Source organism: Labrus bergylta, chromosome 20, assembly GCF_963930695.1.
Source record: "Labrus bergylta chromosome 20, fLabBer1.1, whole genome shotgun sequence".
NCBI lineage: Eukaryota > Metazoa > Chordata > Actinopteri > Labriformes > Labridae > Labrus > Labrus bergylta.
Window position 1 is genome coordinate 14,817,082 of NC_089214.1, and position 15,887 is coordinate 14,832,968.

The 15,887-nt window shown below is 39.5% G+C and overlaps 1 protein-coding gene across 1 annotated transcript in view; it reads right to left on the reverse strand.

Annotated features, from left to right (window-relative positions):
- vstm2a (V-set and transmembrane domain containing 2A) overlaps nucleotides 1-1,024 on the reverse strand; it is a 78,223-nt gene extending 77,199 nt beyond the window's left edge. The window contains exon 1 of the mRNA XM_020637299.2: nucleotides 563-1,024. Coding sequence (XP_020492955.1) covers nucleotides 563-641 — 79 coding nt within the window. The 5' untranslated portion in view covers nucleotides 642-1,024. The remainder of the gene's footprint in view (nucleotides 1-562) is intronic.
- Between the last annotated feature and the right edge of the window lie 14,863 nt (nucleotides 1,025-15,887).

Consider the following 15,887-nt stretch of genomic DNA (forward strand, 5'->3'; position numbering starts at 1 on the left):
GAAGAAGAGCATAGAAGCGGGTTGAAAGTGGTGATCTCGTTGTGATGAAGCATGGCACACAGGATCCGCACGTCGCTCTCAGGACCACGGACAGCGGCATTCAGCGGAAGCTGCAACTGTCCGTGGTGCTGAAATCGCGGGCTGATCGCTCGCTTTTCATTCATCTCGAACACAAGTTGAACTGATTGTTCTATCTGCTTGCTGTAGAGAAGACGCGATAAAACCCGTCCTGTGTCTTCCACGCAATGGAAATTGACTTGATTTCAAACAATCACCAGTTGCATTTTTTCTTCTTCATCAGGGGGTAATAAATGTCACACATCTTTCTTTATCGAGCATCATAAGCTTTATTTTACCTCGCTGGCTTATTTCTATACATCTTTCTTGAAGTATTTCCTCCTTTCCATTTCCAGAAAGGCTGCGCACTTTTAACACTTTCTTCTACTGAGCTGCTTCCTTCCACCGCGCAGGGCAGCAAGCCCGACACGATCACTGAAATAGACTAGACTAGTTACGATTTAAAAAAATATATATATATATATAGATGTTTGTGATTCCCTACCTTCAAAGGAGAATCCGAATTGCACACAAAATCCGGCTAAGAAAACAAATCCAACAGTATCATGAGAGGTCCACATCATTCCAATATAGAGAGGTTGATTCTTTTACATCAGCCGAAGGAGGAAAAAAGACGAATCTTTCCCAAAAAAAAGAGGCTTCACACCAGCAAAATCAAACAGTTGCTGGGCTCGTGCGTTGAAACGGAGATTGCGGAAGGTGGATCATGCTGCAAAACTACAGCGTGTCGTTGCTGAAGTTCTTTTTCTTTTTTATTCCGCTCTCTGTGTTTCTCTGCGCAGGAGAGAGACCGTCGACTGCTTGGCTGAACTGAAGTCTGTAGAATAACCGGGCTGCTGCGGTGTTCGTCTGCGCTACCGGAGAGACGTCAGTCTAGTGGATCACTGTGGCATCCACGCGCTCCACACCTCTGCAAATCTAGTCCTCACCCGGCCCCTCACTGTCACCTTGACCGCTTGTTTCAAAAGATGCGACGCACACTTTGGCGTCAACTACAAATAACAGCATCCTCATGAGATGATTTTGTTTAAAAAAAAAAAAAAAAAAATGTTAAAATGAGCTGAATGGTGCATAGTTCACTTGTAGTTAGTTTATGGTGGACTACTTTTTTTAATGACTTCATACAGGCCTTACAATCAATGCTTAAATCACAATGTAAAACTCCCGCTCTAACCATATAGTATGAATAAGTGTGCGTATTTAGAGTGGGCGTGTCAAACTCGTGAGTCTTTTAAACAGGCTGGTGACATTCCGACAGCCAGTTTAAGAGGCTATAAAACAATATTGTAGCATGGGTGCGAACAGGAAGGGGGTAAGGGAGGTGGGGTTTGGGGGGGGGGGGGGGGTAGACCAGCGACCCGGCAACAAAAGGGCAGTCACAGAATGTCCTGAGTCACTAGGAGGGAAGACATCCTGCTGTATTATATTATTAGTCTCCTGGGCAGACTGGGAACACTTTGCCCTTTAGTTGCAATGTGCACAAATTATGCCACTCTTAATATTTGTTCTTGATTGATTCAGAGACAAATCGGGGATCATCCTTTTGGGATGTGTGAGGACACAGAGGTATTAAAGTGAGCCCAGGTCCATGCTGCTGCAGGCTAGCTGACAGAAGACCCCGTATACCTAACTTTGAGTAGGCCTAATTTAGTCTTGATGATTTGAAGGATCTAAAGTGAAACACTAACATGTTCTCTAAATGTTCTGCCAGTGAATTCACATTTACTCACCGTGTTGATTCTTTGCTGAACTTTTGCAGAGGTTGCAGTAAAACTGTTGCACCCTGAGTAGCTCATTTATTTCTGTGTATTTTCTATTATTAGGGTAAAGGGTGATGATTATTAGTGACACTTTTGTAGTTGACAGAAGGGTTTGATCATATCTGTTTTTATTTATTTCATTAAAAATAACAAGGTTTAGACTTTTTTAGTCTTTCTTTCTATTAGTAGTTCAAAGGTGTTATCATTAGAAAACAATTTTATTGACATTCTTTATTAATTTTTTCGATGACATTTTGTCTTGATTGGAGAAATGAGTTGTTCTATGATTGAGATTATATTTGAACAAGAAGTGGATCATAGGTTATAGATCAGTTATTGTTTTTATAGATTTCTGAGCAGATCATTTCACCCCTAAAAATATTCATATTCATGTTTTTTTTTTTTTTTTTAGTATTCCAAGATAAACAAGAAACGCCTCATGTTTTGTTGCTGTCTTTGATTCCTGTCACTCAGTATTGATGTTGCAGCCAAACGGTGAAAACAAACTGATGCTGTTCAGAAGTGATGAAAGAAGAAATGAAGAAGCACAGGGAGCGGCAGCAGCTCTCCATGGTGCTGAAAACACTCACTTTTTCCAAACGGACTTTTGATCACTTGTAATGAAAGGAGCCTCTTAAAAGAAGTCGGCATTATTTATTTAAAGCCCCCTGAAACCTTCGAGAAAGAAGAAGAAACAGTAGAAGTAATTAATATATGTTATATAAGTAAGATCACAAGGTTGATTTTTTGACTGGACTCACACACACACACACACACACACACAAGCACACACACAACTTTTTTTGGTTGCACATACATTTTGGGACTGTCCACCCTCTGTGGACACTTTCAAAAAGCAGTTAAAGACTCATCTGTTCAGACTTTGTTTGATCTGTCTATATTTGATTTTATGTAAGTGTCTGTTTGTAACGTCTCTGCTCAATACTTTATTGTGAAGCACTTTGTGCCGTATGTTCTTAAAGGTGCTATACATATAGACTATAGACTTCTTACTTACACTCACTCAAAGTCTTCTTTCTTAACAGAAGTTGACTGATGTGGTTTAATCAGGTTGGACTGACAATAAAATAAACAATCCCTTTGGGGGGTGGGGGGGGGGGGGCTGGTTGGAGAGTGATTGAAGAGTATAGTCCTCATCTCAGCTGCCATGGGTTCGAATGTGAGCACAGCCCGCTCTCTCCTCCCAACATGCCCTGTCTCTCTTCAGCTGTCCTATCAAATTAAGGCAAAAAAACTAGTTTTTCATTGTTAACAAAATTGTGACCTTCATGAAGAAAACACACACAAAAAAATGATTACTGAAGAAAAATAAATAGAAAAGAAAGGCAAATGACAGATTCTAATAAACAATGTGTGCTGCATGGAATCATTGCTGTGGGGTATAATGATTGTACTGTATGGTTGAATGAATGAGAGAGTCAGAGGATAAAACAATCACATAAATAAATAGAGAAAAAGATAAATGAATGAATACAGAAGGGGAAACAAATTATAAACAATATAAAGCAGAAAGGAAAAAAAATAAAGAGTTATTTTAAGGATCACTGTACAAGGTAGAAACACATACAGGTACCAGTCAAATGTCTTGACACATGATTGAAATGCATGTTATTATCTTAAAGACATTTTGATCTAAAGGCTAATGCTTAAATGTTTGACATGTGTTTCTTTTATAAATAGAAATAGTTAAGTTGAGGCATTTGTATGTATGCATTTCTTTCCAAAACAAAAATGAAACACTTTATTTTTATTGTTTTAATATCTACTATTAATCTAGAATGTGGAATATAGTAAAAAAAAAAAAAACCTTCTCTTATTAGGTGTGCCCTAGATACAGCTTACGGTAATCATATAGTATACTGTATTATTGATCATTCTGTTACTGTTGTGTGTACAAACTTTGAACTGGTAGTGTATATAGACATATATAAACAGTAGGTAAAGACATACAAACACAGACTCAGACAAAAAGAAAAATACAATCCCAGCCTTGGACACTTCTAACAAGAAGGAAAAGCACAGATGGAAACACAAACTTTATCAGCCATGTTAAAATGCTGATTGGAGCACTTTGCTTTTTAGGGCGTTTAGTAGTCAACTTTATTTTCTGGTGTGCGAAAAACAAAACCAAGGAAAGCAGCCATGTATCACTTCTGCAACTGTACAACGGTACTGCCTCTAACAGTTGAGGTTCATCACTCATTTTAAATCCCCAACTCATCACTGTTTGTCGGATGGATTCTTTGTCCATATGCAGACTCTAACATCGGCGTGTTCTTATCTACAAGTCTATCTTAGGTCTACTTCCTTCATACTTTCTGACCTTCATCAGCCGAGAAGAGTACAGATACTTATAATCATCGATACCAGGACCTTTTCTGGCTGTCTGCTCCAAAAGTCAGAACTGAACCGGGGGGTGGGGGGGAAGGCGTTGAAGTTTGCTGCTCACTTTACTTTGAGCAAGTTACAAAAAGAGCAGAGACTTAACAAGCTGCTTCTCATTGGATGCTTTAAAGAGGACGTTAAATGACTTGGAGGCGGACACATCTGGCTGTAGATGTTCTCCCTGATGTGATTTTTTTACAGAATGATTTTTTTTTTTTTTTTATCTAAATCAAACCCTGGAGATCTGCTTTGTGATTGGTGCTGTAATTTAGGGTAAATAGACAATACAATTATTATTTATTATTATTATTAATACAATTAAGTCTTTTTCTAATCTGAAATCATGGAAAAAATATATTTTTTAAAGGCCTTTAAATTAGAGATAGGACAGCAGAAAGAGCCAGCAATTGTGGAAAGAGAGAGTGGGTAACCAGCAACAGGTCAGATTTGTACCAGAGCTGCCCACCTGGAGGGCTATAGCCCCCACACATGGGGCGCGCACCAACCACCAGGCTACCCGGCGCCCACACAGAAACAAGACATTTTAAATGCTTTCAGATAGTTCAGCCTGAGATTAGTCATCATAAACTTGGAATGATTTATTTTTCACCGTATCAATCTGATTTCACCGTCATTGTGTATCATTTTTTCACTTCTATATTATGTTTCCTGTTTACGCTAATGAGTGAAGGAATATCAAATTGGAGATACAAACAGCAGGTAAATGTACTACCACCACAGTCCCAAAACTCAGAAGTGTTTGGAGACAGTAGTCCTGATGAACCTTCTCCTGGAGTCTACACTCACACGCTCGTTTTGCAGCAGCATGTCCCGTGTTTTTCCCTCCCATCTGCGCTGCTGCAGACTCAGAGATGTGTTTGCACCTGTTCGCCGAAGGCATTGGAGGAGGTGTCGCCGGTAGAAGCAGTTACACAAAAACACAATGGCTCTTCTAATCATTGGCCCACATTTATTCTGCACAGGTGCACTGTGTGTGCAGGAAAAAAGCTAACTCGCACCTGTTGAGGACACCGCTACGAAGATGACTCACAACTAGTATTTCTTTTTTTTTACTGAACCCTAAAGTGTTTTAAAAATCTAGCAGGTAACAGGCGTTTGTATGAAGCAAGAGATACAGAAAAATATGTATTTACACCTAAACCTAGACTAAGTAGCTTATTCCGCTACTTCAGCATTGTTTCTTTTACATCACGTCTTACACCTTTAAATGAAGGCTCAGACCACAACATTTGAAAACCTTTGCAATGAATGATCATGCATCTCCTTCTTTGTTCTTTGTGAATGCCAAAATGACAAGAAAGTATCCCTCTAGATTGTACTGCTTAAAAAGAACGACATAAAATAAATGGAATTAAATGCTGGTACATCTCACTTTTAACTTGGTTGAACTTTTGAACTTTTTTTTCATAATTTATGAATCCAGAGGGGATGCTTCTCACACACATAGGCCAGAAATACACACATGCACAAACTTGACCTATGGATCTGCATTAGTGGAGGGATGTCAGACTGGGGCTGCTACACAGGGCACACTGACAGTCCCTACAGACCAAGCTACTGCAGCTACTTCTTTTTTTTTTTTTTAAAAGAGAAAACAACAGAGACACATTGCCTGAGTTTCCTGCAAAATATTTGAATCAGTCTTTGCTGTTCTTGGTACATACTGTGTCATTGCATTCGCTTTAAATGTCCTCAGGAAGAATGGCACGCGATCATAGGCTACAAGATGAAAATATTTCACCATCAAAGAAAGATCTGATAAATAACAGACAGATACAAATCTGAATGCCCTGCTGTGAAGACGAGAGAGCATCTCCTCGCCCGTCACAAGTACAATGTGATTGTTATCCCAGTGCTTTCATACAGCATGTCCTCCTTGTTTGATTAAAGGATTGACTGAGTGTTGGGTTATGAGCAAACAAACCATAACACACCACACTCGAGCTGCTGTGTTCAACTGTGAAACTGTGTTTCAGTTCAAACACAAGGCTGATGTCTGTTTCCCTGTTGTAATCACAATCTTTTGTTTTTCCTTTACACTAGCTATGTTTTCATGTTGAAGTAGCCACAAAGCAAGAAATATGCATTTTTGCCAGAAAGCCGTCGTCGACTACAAAACACCGTTTCATGGTAATTACATCACATATACAGTATGTCTAGGAATATACACCATGTTAGATCAATAACCACTGACAGTTGGGGATTGGAAGGTTCCAATTTAGATTTCATGTGTCTGAAGCTGCTGTAATCAGAGGTGAATTTTATATTATATATATATTATATTATATTTTATATTATCTCATGTTATCTTCACTGTCATTTTGAAGGCAAGAAGAAGTGTAATCTTTTAATTTAGAGCGGAAGCTGCACTAGCAGTTATTGAGGCCATGTGTTCTGTTTTTGTGGATTAAATGCAACACTAAAGATAACTGTTTCAATGTGTATGTGTAATGTTTATTCCAGTATTGTTTAAGCTCAATATATTTGACTGAATTAAAAATGCAACTCACAGAATTTGTATTTTTTTTTTAGAGGCACAGTATGTTAATTCCGCCACCAGGGGGCCATCAATCACTACTAGGGCCCGACCAATATGAGATTTTGGGGCCGATATCAATATCAGAAAGAAATCTGATACCAATAAATAGGTCGATATTTTTCTACAGCACGAAGATAGATATAAGATCATGACCATATAATTTACCTAATTTGATGTCCTCCTGAAAGTACAGGGGACCTGGACTACTGATGTCAGGACTATTAAATCTGGCATATGTCTTGTTTGGAGGGCTTTTTCCTGGTTTGTTTGTTTTTGTAGCAGCCTCATGTTGAGAAACAACACATATCTACAGCCTTACATATAATATATGTTCAGCTGCTGTGAGCACTCAAGTTGAGATGGGGGAGGGGGAGACAACCTTTTCAACGAAGCGGTGTCACCTCTGCCGCAGCCGACCTCAGTGCATCTCGACTGTCAAGAAACACCATCTGCCCTGCCAGTACAATAGCCATTAGGCGGTGAAACCACAGTTTAGCTGGTTCCCTGCCAGCATCCATTTTGTCAGCCTGAGCACACTCCACGAGGCGCGCTGAGTGCAACAGAGTGCATCAAAAAATAATTAAACACTTTTTCCAGGGTGATGATGCAAGCAGTAATTAATTGCCTTTGCATTCAGTAATGTTCATTAATGTGAATGCCACAATAATACTTTCTACGGAATAGTCTCATCTCTCGTTATCTAGCTTTCCAAGGTTCTATGGCCATGATATCTGGTGTTGGGAAAAAACTAGTATATTCAAATAAAACCAAAGCCCTCACAGCAGCGCAGTGGTGTACAATGACCACTGTCTCCTGTTGTGATGTCGGTATGAAACAGTACATTTTGCTCTTGTTATTTCCATTTCCATCTATATTAAAAATGAAATAATCTTCAGGAAAGGTAAAGGAGTAGTAATGGATTTGAAGTCTCTAAAAATGTCAATTCTGGTAGGTGTATTTTTTGGGGGATTTTGAAAATTTCCAGTAATCAGAGAATCGAAAAAGGCCGTAGTACTTTGAGTTTTTTGTTGTATCTTTCATCACAAGAAGTACACTGATTTAGACAAGTCACAAAATATTTGGTATATAAGACACACGTTTTAATACCTTTTTCGGTAACACTTTAAATGAAGGTCAATCTTCCCCATTTACAAGTTGAAAAAAAGGGAAAACTCTTACTTATGAATAGCTATCAAATATGGTCATGTAGAATAAGGTCTTATTAAATAATTTAATAATGACCAATAATTAGCCTAATTATCATGCTAATAGGCAACTAGTTAAGTTTGTGTTAACGGGTTCTCAAAAGTTGGCTGCGTTCTAAATACTGGTACACACTATTTACGAGAAACATGCTAAGAGTTTATTTATTTTAAAGGTCACATATTATGCAAAATACACTTTATCATGTTTTTCTAACAATAATGTGTCCCTAGTCCGTCTACAAACCCCCCAATGATGAGAAGAGTCCATCCTCTCAAGCCTGCTCTACTTTTCAGAAAATGTGTGCTCAAACAAGCTTTTTGGAGATTTTCCCTTCATGACATCACAAAGGGCAGTAACCCCTCCCCCAGGTGGGTGACACTCTCCCAGCTAGGTGTTTTGTTCTGCCCTCTGAGTCTGCCACCTCACTGTAAACAATATGTTAAGTTGCAAGAAAGCCAAAGACACATCCCCTTCCAGAGAGGGGGCGTGGTCAGACACAGGTCATTTACATTTAAAGGTACAGACACAGAAACAGCCTGTTCTGAGCAGGGCTGAAATAGAGGGGTTTATAGGCATGATCAAATACAGGATCAGAGTGGATTTAGAACAAGAAACTTCACACACATGTTTTGGAGAGCTCTTACACTTATTGAAAAGAATAGTATAATATGTGACCTTTTATACATGTTTGGTTTCATTTGCCTTTATTAAGATAAATAGAGTAGGATAATAATGAGAGAGTGTGGAATGACAACGGGAAAGGTGCCGATGGTCCTGATCCAGCTTTTTGTTGCACAATAGTCTCTGTACATGCACAACATAACCGCAAGGCTGCCCAATGCCCCTAGAGAGGTTTTTTCATCATGCTGTAATCTATCTTAAACTGCAAATGGAGATGCCACTATCACCCACTGCATGCAACCTGGTCTGAGTCAAAATCCACTGCAGATAAAAACTCACTATGATACATAAAAACGCTGACCACGCTAGCAGCACTAATTTATATGTATGTGAAGTATGTCATTGTATTTGGTTGAAAAGACTCAATTAAAGACAAGTGACTTGGGGAGTCACAGTCTGTGGGTCTGAACTTCACACCTATCAACGCTACCATAGGCTGAGAGCTCAACTACAGATTCTGTACCTAACAGGATTACAAACTCAAACACAACAGCAACAGAAGGTACGAGAAAGAGCTACACAGTTGCACAGAAACTGCACTTTGTACTGAATGCAATGGAAATCTTCATGCTGGAAGACAGTGAAACCTTTTGTTTTTTCTGGGTGACCCCCCCCAAAACAATTAGGTCTTCAATTAGGTCTTCATATTCCAGATTTGACCTTCAGACACATGTGTATGTTTATTTAAATTTACATACATATTTACATGTTTTTCTTTTAAAGTTATTTAATTTTGTTCATATTCTTCCTCATATTATTATGATTATTATAATGGTGGATGGGTTTATTGGTCTTATAGTTTTTCCAGATGTAGCCTGATGTCTGAATTGTTGTTTGAGAAATATGAGAGGCGTTTGAGATGAGCCTGTAGTGTTTTTTTTATTTTTATTTTTTTTTTTTTTTTAAACTCTGATGAACGGAGAGAGAAAGAGAACTAGTCGAGCTGAGTCTGTGTTTGTAATCCGAGTTTGAAACTGATGTACTTTTGATGGAAAGTTGTACTTTAGAAATCCGCTTCAAGGGGAATTACTCCTTCTTTTATGTTTGAGGTCACAGGCTGCTAAACTGTCACCTCTGAGGCTGGAGTGATTTGACCTGCGGTTGGTTTTGGTCTGTGGTTTCCTCGAATGTCACCCACACCTGTCAATCAAGAACACAAAGAACAGATTACAGATACACACTGTTTTTAATCTATGAAATCTGGTTTACATATAAAGAGGCTCATTCCTTTTGAAAATGCTGACTTACATCTAAAAAGAAACTTTCTTCTGGGACCATTTTCAGCTGCGGATTAAGCGACACTTGCACTCTAAAGAGTGTCGTCGACTGGAAGCGGGGATGTGTCAAAATAAACTGCAGTCTCTTTGTTCCTGTGAATGAAAGGACATACCATCTAGAGTGCAACTGTATGAGGCATTGATGTATATTTTAAAGTGTTTGGACAACAAAAGATCCCTATACCACTGAGGAGTAAGATCAGACATGTCAAATTAAGGGTTTTTCAGAACTTTGTATTCCTACCACCTGCCTCGCTACCCTAAAAAAACAAAAACATTAAACTCAAACTCTGCTAAAAGTGAGTTCAGTTTTTTTTCTTCTGCTGGGTGTGCAGGAGTGAAAATCAGAGCCTGACATTACTCAGTGGTTAGCAGTTTTTAAACTTATGCCTTTTTTTTTTTTTTTTTTTTTTTTTTACAAAAAGAACTCAAAAAGAAGCTTCTGAGACAGTCCTCCTGGATGCATTTTGCACAAACACAGTCAGCGCCCGCAGGCATCACGAGTCCGTCGGTTTAATTGCTCTGCTCACAAAATAGCCCTGGTTCTTTTCTGGGTATCTCCACATGTGGTGGTAAAAAAACGGCTGAAGACTGAAGCAAAAGTCTCAGATATGAAAACAGGAATACTTAAAATGATGTGTCTTCAACTAGAAAACTGGTAGAATAATTAACATTACAGCAAACAAGTGCGCAGCCATGAGCAGCTGTACACACATCACAGGAGAACTACTGTACAAGATCACGCGAGAGTAAAGAGAAAAACGTGCAAAATGTTGTCTCGTCTTTCTGGGGAAGATTTGCTGTTCATTCGGTGCCTGTTTTTTTTGGTGTTGCAGGTGAGTCATTGCAGCTTTAATTCTTGGTTAGATAAAACAAAGTTACACATTATTTAAAGCTTTGAATAGGAATCACATCCTCCCTGTTGAATACATCCCTGCTCTGCATGTTTCCCGAGGCTTACAATAGCAGCCTGCATCAATTCAGCAATCAGCATGTGAGCAAAGTGGAATGACCTCAACAACAAGAGGCTTTTATTGCACATAGAATGTCGCCTCCGATCTATGGCTAAGCTGCAAAGTAGTCTCTGCTAAATGATCATGCAGGTCATCATTATCATCACCATCATCATCATCAAGGGAACAATGCGCGGGTGCTCTGAGCAATGTGTTTTGGAATAAAAGGACCAAGAACTGTGCATGAAAAATTCATGGGCCCTCAGACGTGGTTTGTAATCCTGAAATATCATGTCCCGCTGTGTTCAATATTTTGTTGGCTACCCAACTCGATTCCTCCTGCTGCTCTTCACAAAGTTTGAAGCATAACTCTGGTTTTTTGCTTCAGTTGTGCTTTTTTTTTTTGTAGTTTGGACCATCATGCCTTTTGCTGATAACACTTTATATGCTAAGGTTTCTACTGCAGGCACGGTTTAAAACAAACAACTCAGACAGGATAAGAATCAAAGACAAAGTGAAAACAAAATGTTGGTTGGAACACACACAACACGTTTCTGCTCCACATTTACCTCCGTATGTTTTCGTCTATGTCTAAGAAAAATGGTTTGAATGATCAGGCTTGACAGTTTTTGTCAACATTTACTCAGAGCATCTTAGCTTGCTTTTCTTTTGTTTGTTTGTCTTTTAACTGTTGTCAATTTTAATCTCCATGTCATGTTGTGAATCGTCTCCTGCTGGGACCCCCTGGAAAAGAAGATGGTACATCTCAAGGGGTTTCCCCTCATAGATGAATATTATATACATATTTTTGAAATTTGGTCAAGAATTTTAAATGTCTCAGAAAACCCTCCAGTAAGAAGAACACAGTTTCAACCAATAGAAACCCAGTACAGTATATACACACCAGCCAGCATGTATGTCAGTAATAAATCCCTGTACCCTTATATGGGCAAATATAGATACATTCAAGGCCTGATTATCAACATTTAAAATGTTCCTATAAAAGTACAACCTCCAGCCCCAATAGCTTTCTACTTTTATATTCTCCTTCTATGTTCTTTGGGAGTTTTTTTGTGCCAAAAACACCAAGTCAAATTCTTAATTCAAGACAAAATCTGTGTAAATGTACTTGTCAACAAAGTTGATTTAGATTCAGTGGCCAATCAGAATGTAGTATTAATGAAAAACTAAAAATAAGAGATTACTAAATGTAAACAAAACTGGAAGGCCAGCTCCCTGTGCCCTTTTCTTAAACGCAGTGTATTCTTGTTCTCTATTGCTTTTGTGACGTATTTTTGAGTTTTCTTTTGTTCTTATTCCAATCAAAGGCCTGATGCATTTTGCACAGATGGCAAATGAGTGATTTGTCCAATATAAATAACCGCACTGAGGTTGAAACAAATCTCAGGACACAGAAGGAGACCCTGCTTTCTGTCATAGGGCTGCACATGAATGACCCGGGAGGCCTGTTTGACTGAATGCAAGGTTGTAGACAAGAATTGCTCTCAGCTTCTTCCACACAGCCTGACCTTTGACAAAATGAGACGTTTGTGTGGAATCAGTACATTGTGAAAAAAGCCCTCTTGCCCTGTTGCTGATCTTATCAACAATGATTGAGGCAAACACCATCAGTGATGAAGAAAAAGCTGTAAGCCTCTTTCTAGAAATAATGCAAAGCCAGTCACACATCAATGAAAACATCTCATCAAAATGTATGCTATCAGCTCTGCAGCAAATCCATTTGAATATGCCGAGCCCCAGGTATAATTACAACCTGTGATGATAAATAATCTCTTCAGCAAAGTTAGAGGGACACATTCAGGCATTATGTTTTCCCCCAGTCATCGCTTGTGATGAGGTAATTAATAGCAGCATGCAAATCACGACACAATTTCAGAGTTAATGCTAATTACCTGCCTCACCGTGGTGGATTTCAGCAAGCCCACTATATTTTTGACAGCTTAATGCTGTAAACCCAAGGTCTTAGCGCTGTGTGCGCCTAATGAAATAATAGAGAACTGTAGCAGAAGAAGAGAAGATGTCATGGAGTCAAAAGTGTTTTTCAAAGAAAAAGAAGTTTACAGATAATTGCAAGTTGCTTGGGGTGGTGTGTGTGTTTCATGGCGATTTCATCATGAAAGAGTCTGGTGGAAGTCATGTGTGACTACAATAACCGCGAGAGACAAGGGAGAACATTAATAGCACAGTAGTGGAGACCGGCGACAAGACGCAACCTGCACAGATGCGCCGGACAACTCTAATGCATACGACAGTTACAATCTTACCTCCAGCTCTTTCTGAAGGCCTAGCCATTTCCTCACCCGAAACCTGTTTTTTTTTTTTTTCCTTTCTGCACAAAGCATTATTTAACCGCCGGCTCTATGGTTTACATGACATCATGTGAGGTGGTGTGTTCCTCTGACCGGCACAATAACCTAAAATCCTGTAATAGGGCAGCAGTAGCTCAGTCTGTCAGTCAGTACTTGGGTTTGGAACAGGAGCGAATCAGGAAATTTGGTCTGGTAGCTGGAGAGGTGCCAGATCACTGAGCAATGCTGAGTGCCCTTGAACAAGGCACCTAACCCCCATCAGCTCAGGAGCGCCTGCTGTGGGCAACCCCCTCACTCTGACATCTCTCCATAGAATCCTGTTTGTGCATATGTGTATTTCAGCCCATGTGAGTGTAGCATGTCTCAATAACAGAGTGTCAAAATCTAATTTACCCTTGTGGGATCAATAAAGGAAATCTTCTTCTGGTATGTGATGTGACATGATTTTCAGATCTTGCAGTAGTTGCATGGAGAATAATATCTTTTAAGATATCTCGTCATGTGAGTGATGCTATCCAAATCCAAAATCGGGTAGGATTTTAAAACTCCTGTAGTGTAAGCCAGGCTTTAGAGGAATGAATAAGAACAGAAAAAACACGGGACTCAGATTCTCAGGTGAAACCAGAATTCAGTGCTGACTGCTTTTGAAACATTTTCTTCCATTTTCGTGAATTACCGCTCAAATGTCAGTTCAATTTGTGATGCATATTTGATCCAGAGAAGCTGGCTGCTGTACCTCAACAGAAGCTAAGCTCTGTACCTCTGTGGATGGGGTTGCTGAAAATTATGCACTTTAACATCTTTTTAAAAAGTGTGGGGGCGGGGGGGGGGATTATGTGCTTATTGTCAGAAAAAATAATTTGGTCCAAAATGTAACACAATCAAGAGAGGGAAAATTCAAGTAAGATCATGTTTTTAATATGAAATTGTATTTTCCGTATATGACATGAAACTGATACTTTTTTCTTTTTTTGCAAGCCTCAGCTCAAGCTAAACTGATATGAACTTTCTCAAAGCATATACTGTAGTTGACTCAAACAACTATTAGGATCTGGTTAATATTGTGAAGGAGATGGAGAAGGAAAAGCTCTTCAACCAAGATTGGAGGGGGGGGGGGGGGGCTAGTCTGTTACACATCTGTCAAGCTGCCCAAGGACTAAAGTCTTGACCTCTGCTAGGACAAAGGTGATATATACAGTCTATGCTTTGAACACCAACTCTTAACATTTTGTGTTCAGGTTTTCAAAAAAATGTGTTATATGTGATTGTGAGTGTGAAATTGAAAATAGCCATATTTAGCAGGAATAATGAATATCTAGCTTGAAGCTGTTTTAAGCATGGGGCAACAGACAAAACTAAAAAAAATTTATAAAGTGAACTGAAGAGAGCAAAACTCTATTATAAAACGCTGCATCATTTGTGGTTTTCATTGTGGTTTTCAGAGGGTGATGGAAAATCCATCCATTGTGCTCAATTGAGTTGAGATTTTGAATTACCATTGGCCTACAGTATATGGGAAAATCTGCCATTTATTGTTATTATTGTTTCACTTAACTACAAAAGTTCAATGATGCCAAAAGATCTATGAACTGAAAAACAAATGTGTTTCTAGGTGTCAAAGTTCTTCTTGTGTAACTCAGCTCTGGTTTACGCATCCATCAGGCCAGCAAACTAACAGGGTAGAGAACCAAATTCTTGTGATAGACAGACAAACACGGGGCTGGGCCTGTGTGAGTCCAGAGGGTGACAGGCAGTCCTCCTGCATCATTAACCCACTTTGTTGTGAGGAGTTGCTGCCATTGTGAGGTTGTGTTTTTGGCACGGCCTCTTATCAGTAGTGATGGGAAGACTGATTGCAGCTACACAAGGGGGAGGAAATTTCCACAGCCCATCTATCACAGCTTCAGATAAACAGATGGAGGACTGTCGGCACTAAAGGCTGAGCCCGCTGCCTCCCCTGCTGTCCATTAAAGCCAGGGATTTGGTGGATCTGGGACAAACTTAAAAGATGCGCACTGCAGGTCGAGATTGTCTTTAATGGTAAAGGAGCCTTAATCAGTCACAACAAAAGACAATCCCCAACATTACTAACCCAGCTTTGCCTAAAGCGGCACAGCCCACTTACATTTCTTACAAATATATTAAATATGTACACATACACCATCACAAGCACACAAACACAAGCCAGCACATCTCACCCACACCCACTTATACATTCATGCTCATACAAACATACCCGTGAACAATATAAAAGAATGTATTAAATACTCTAAGAACAAAAATATAGGGAGCAATTTGGTTTAAAACAGGAAAGTTATTTCACTGAGTCTGGGGGTGACTTCTGTCTGTGTATGTTAGTTTGCAGCATGTCCACATCTCTGGGGAAAAAGCTGTTTGTGCGGGTGTTGGGGGTTCTCAGTCTACCTGAGGGGAGGGTGGTGAAGAGGGGGTTACCATGGTGTGAGGTGTCCTGCAGAATGTTTGTGGCCCGTGTGAAGAGACGGCTCGAGTAGATGTCATTCAGGTTTGGGAAAGGGGAACCGACAATCCTCTCAGCCGTCTTCACAACCCGCTGCAGATCTTTTTTTTTTTGTCTGCAGCAGTGCAGCTGGAGTATCAAACAGTACAAGCCTAAG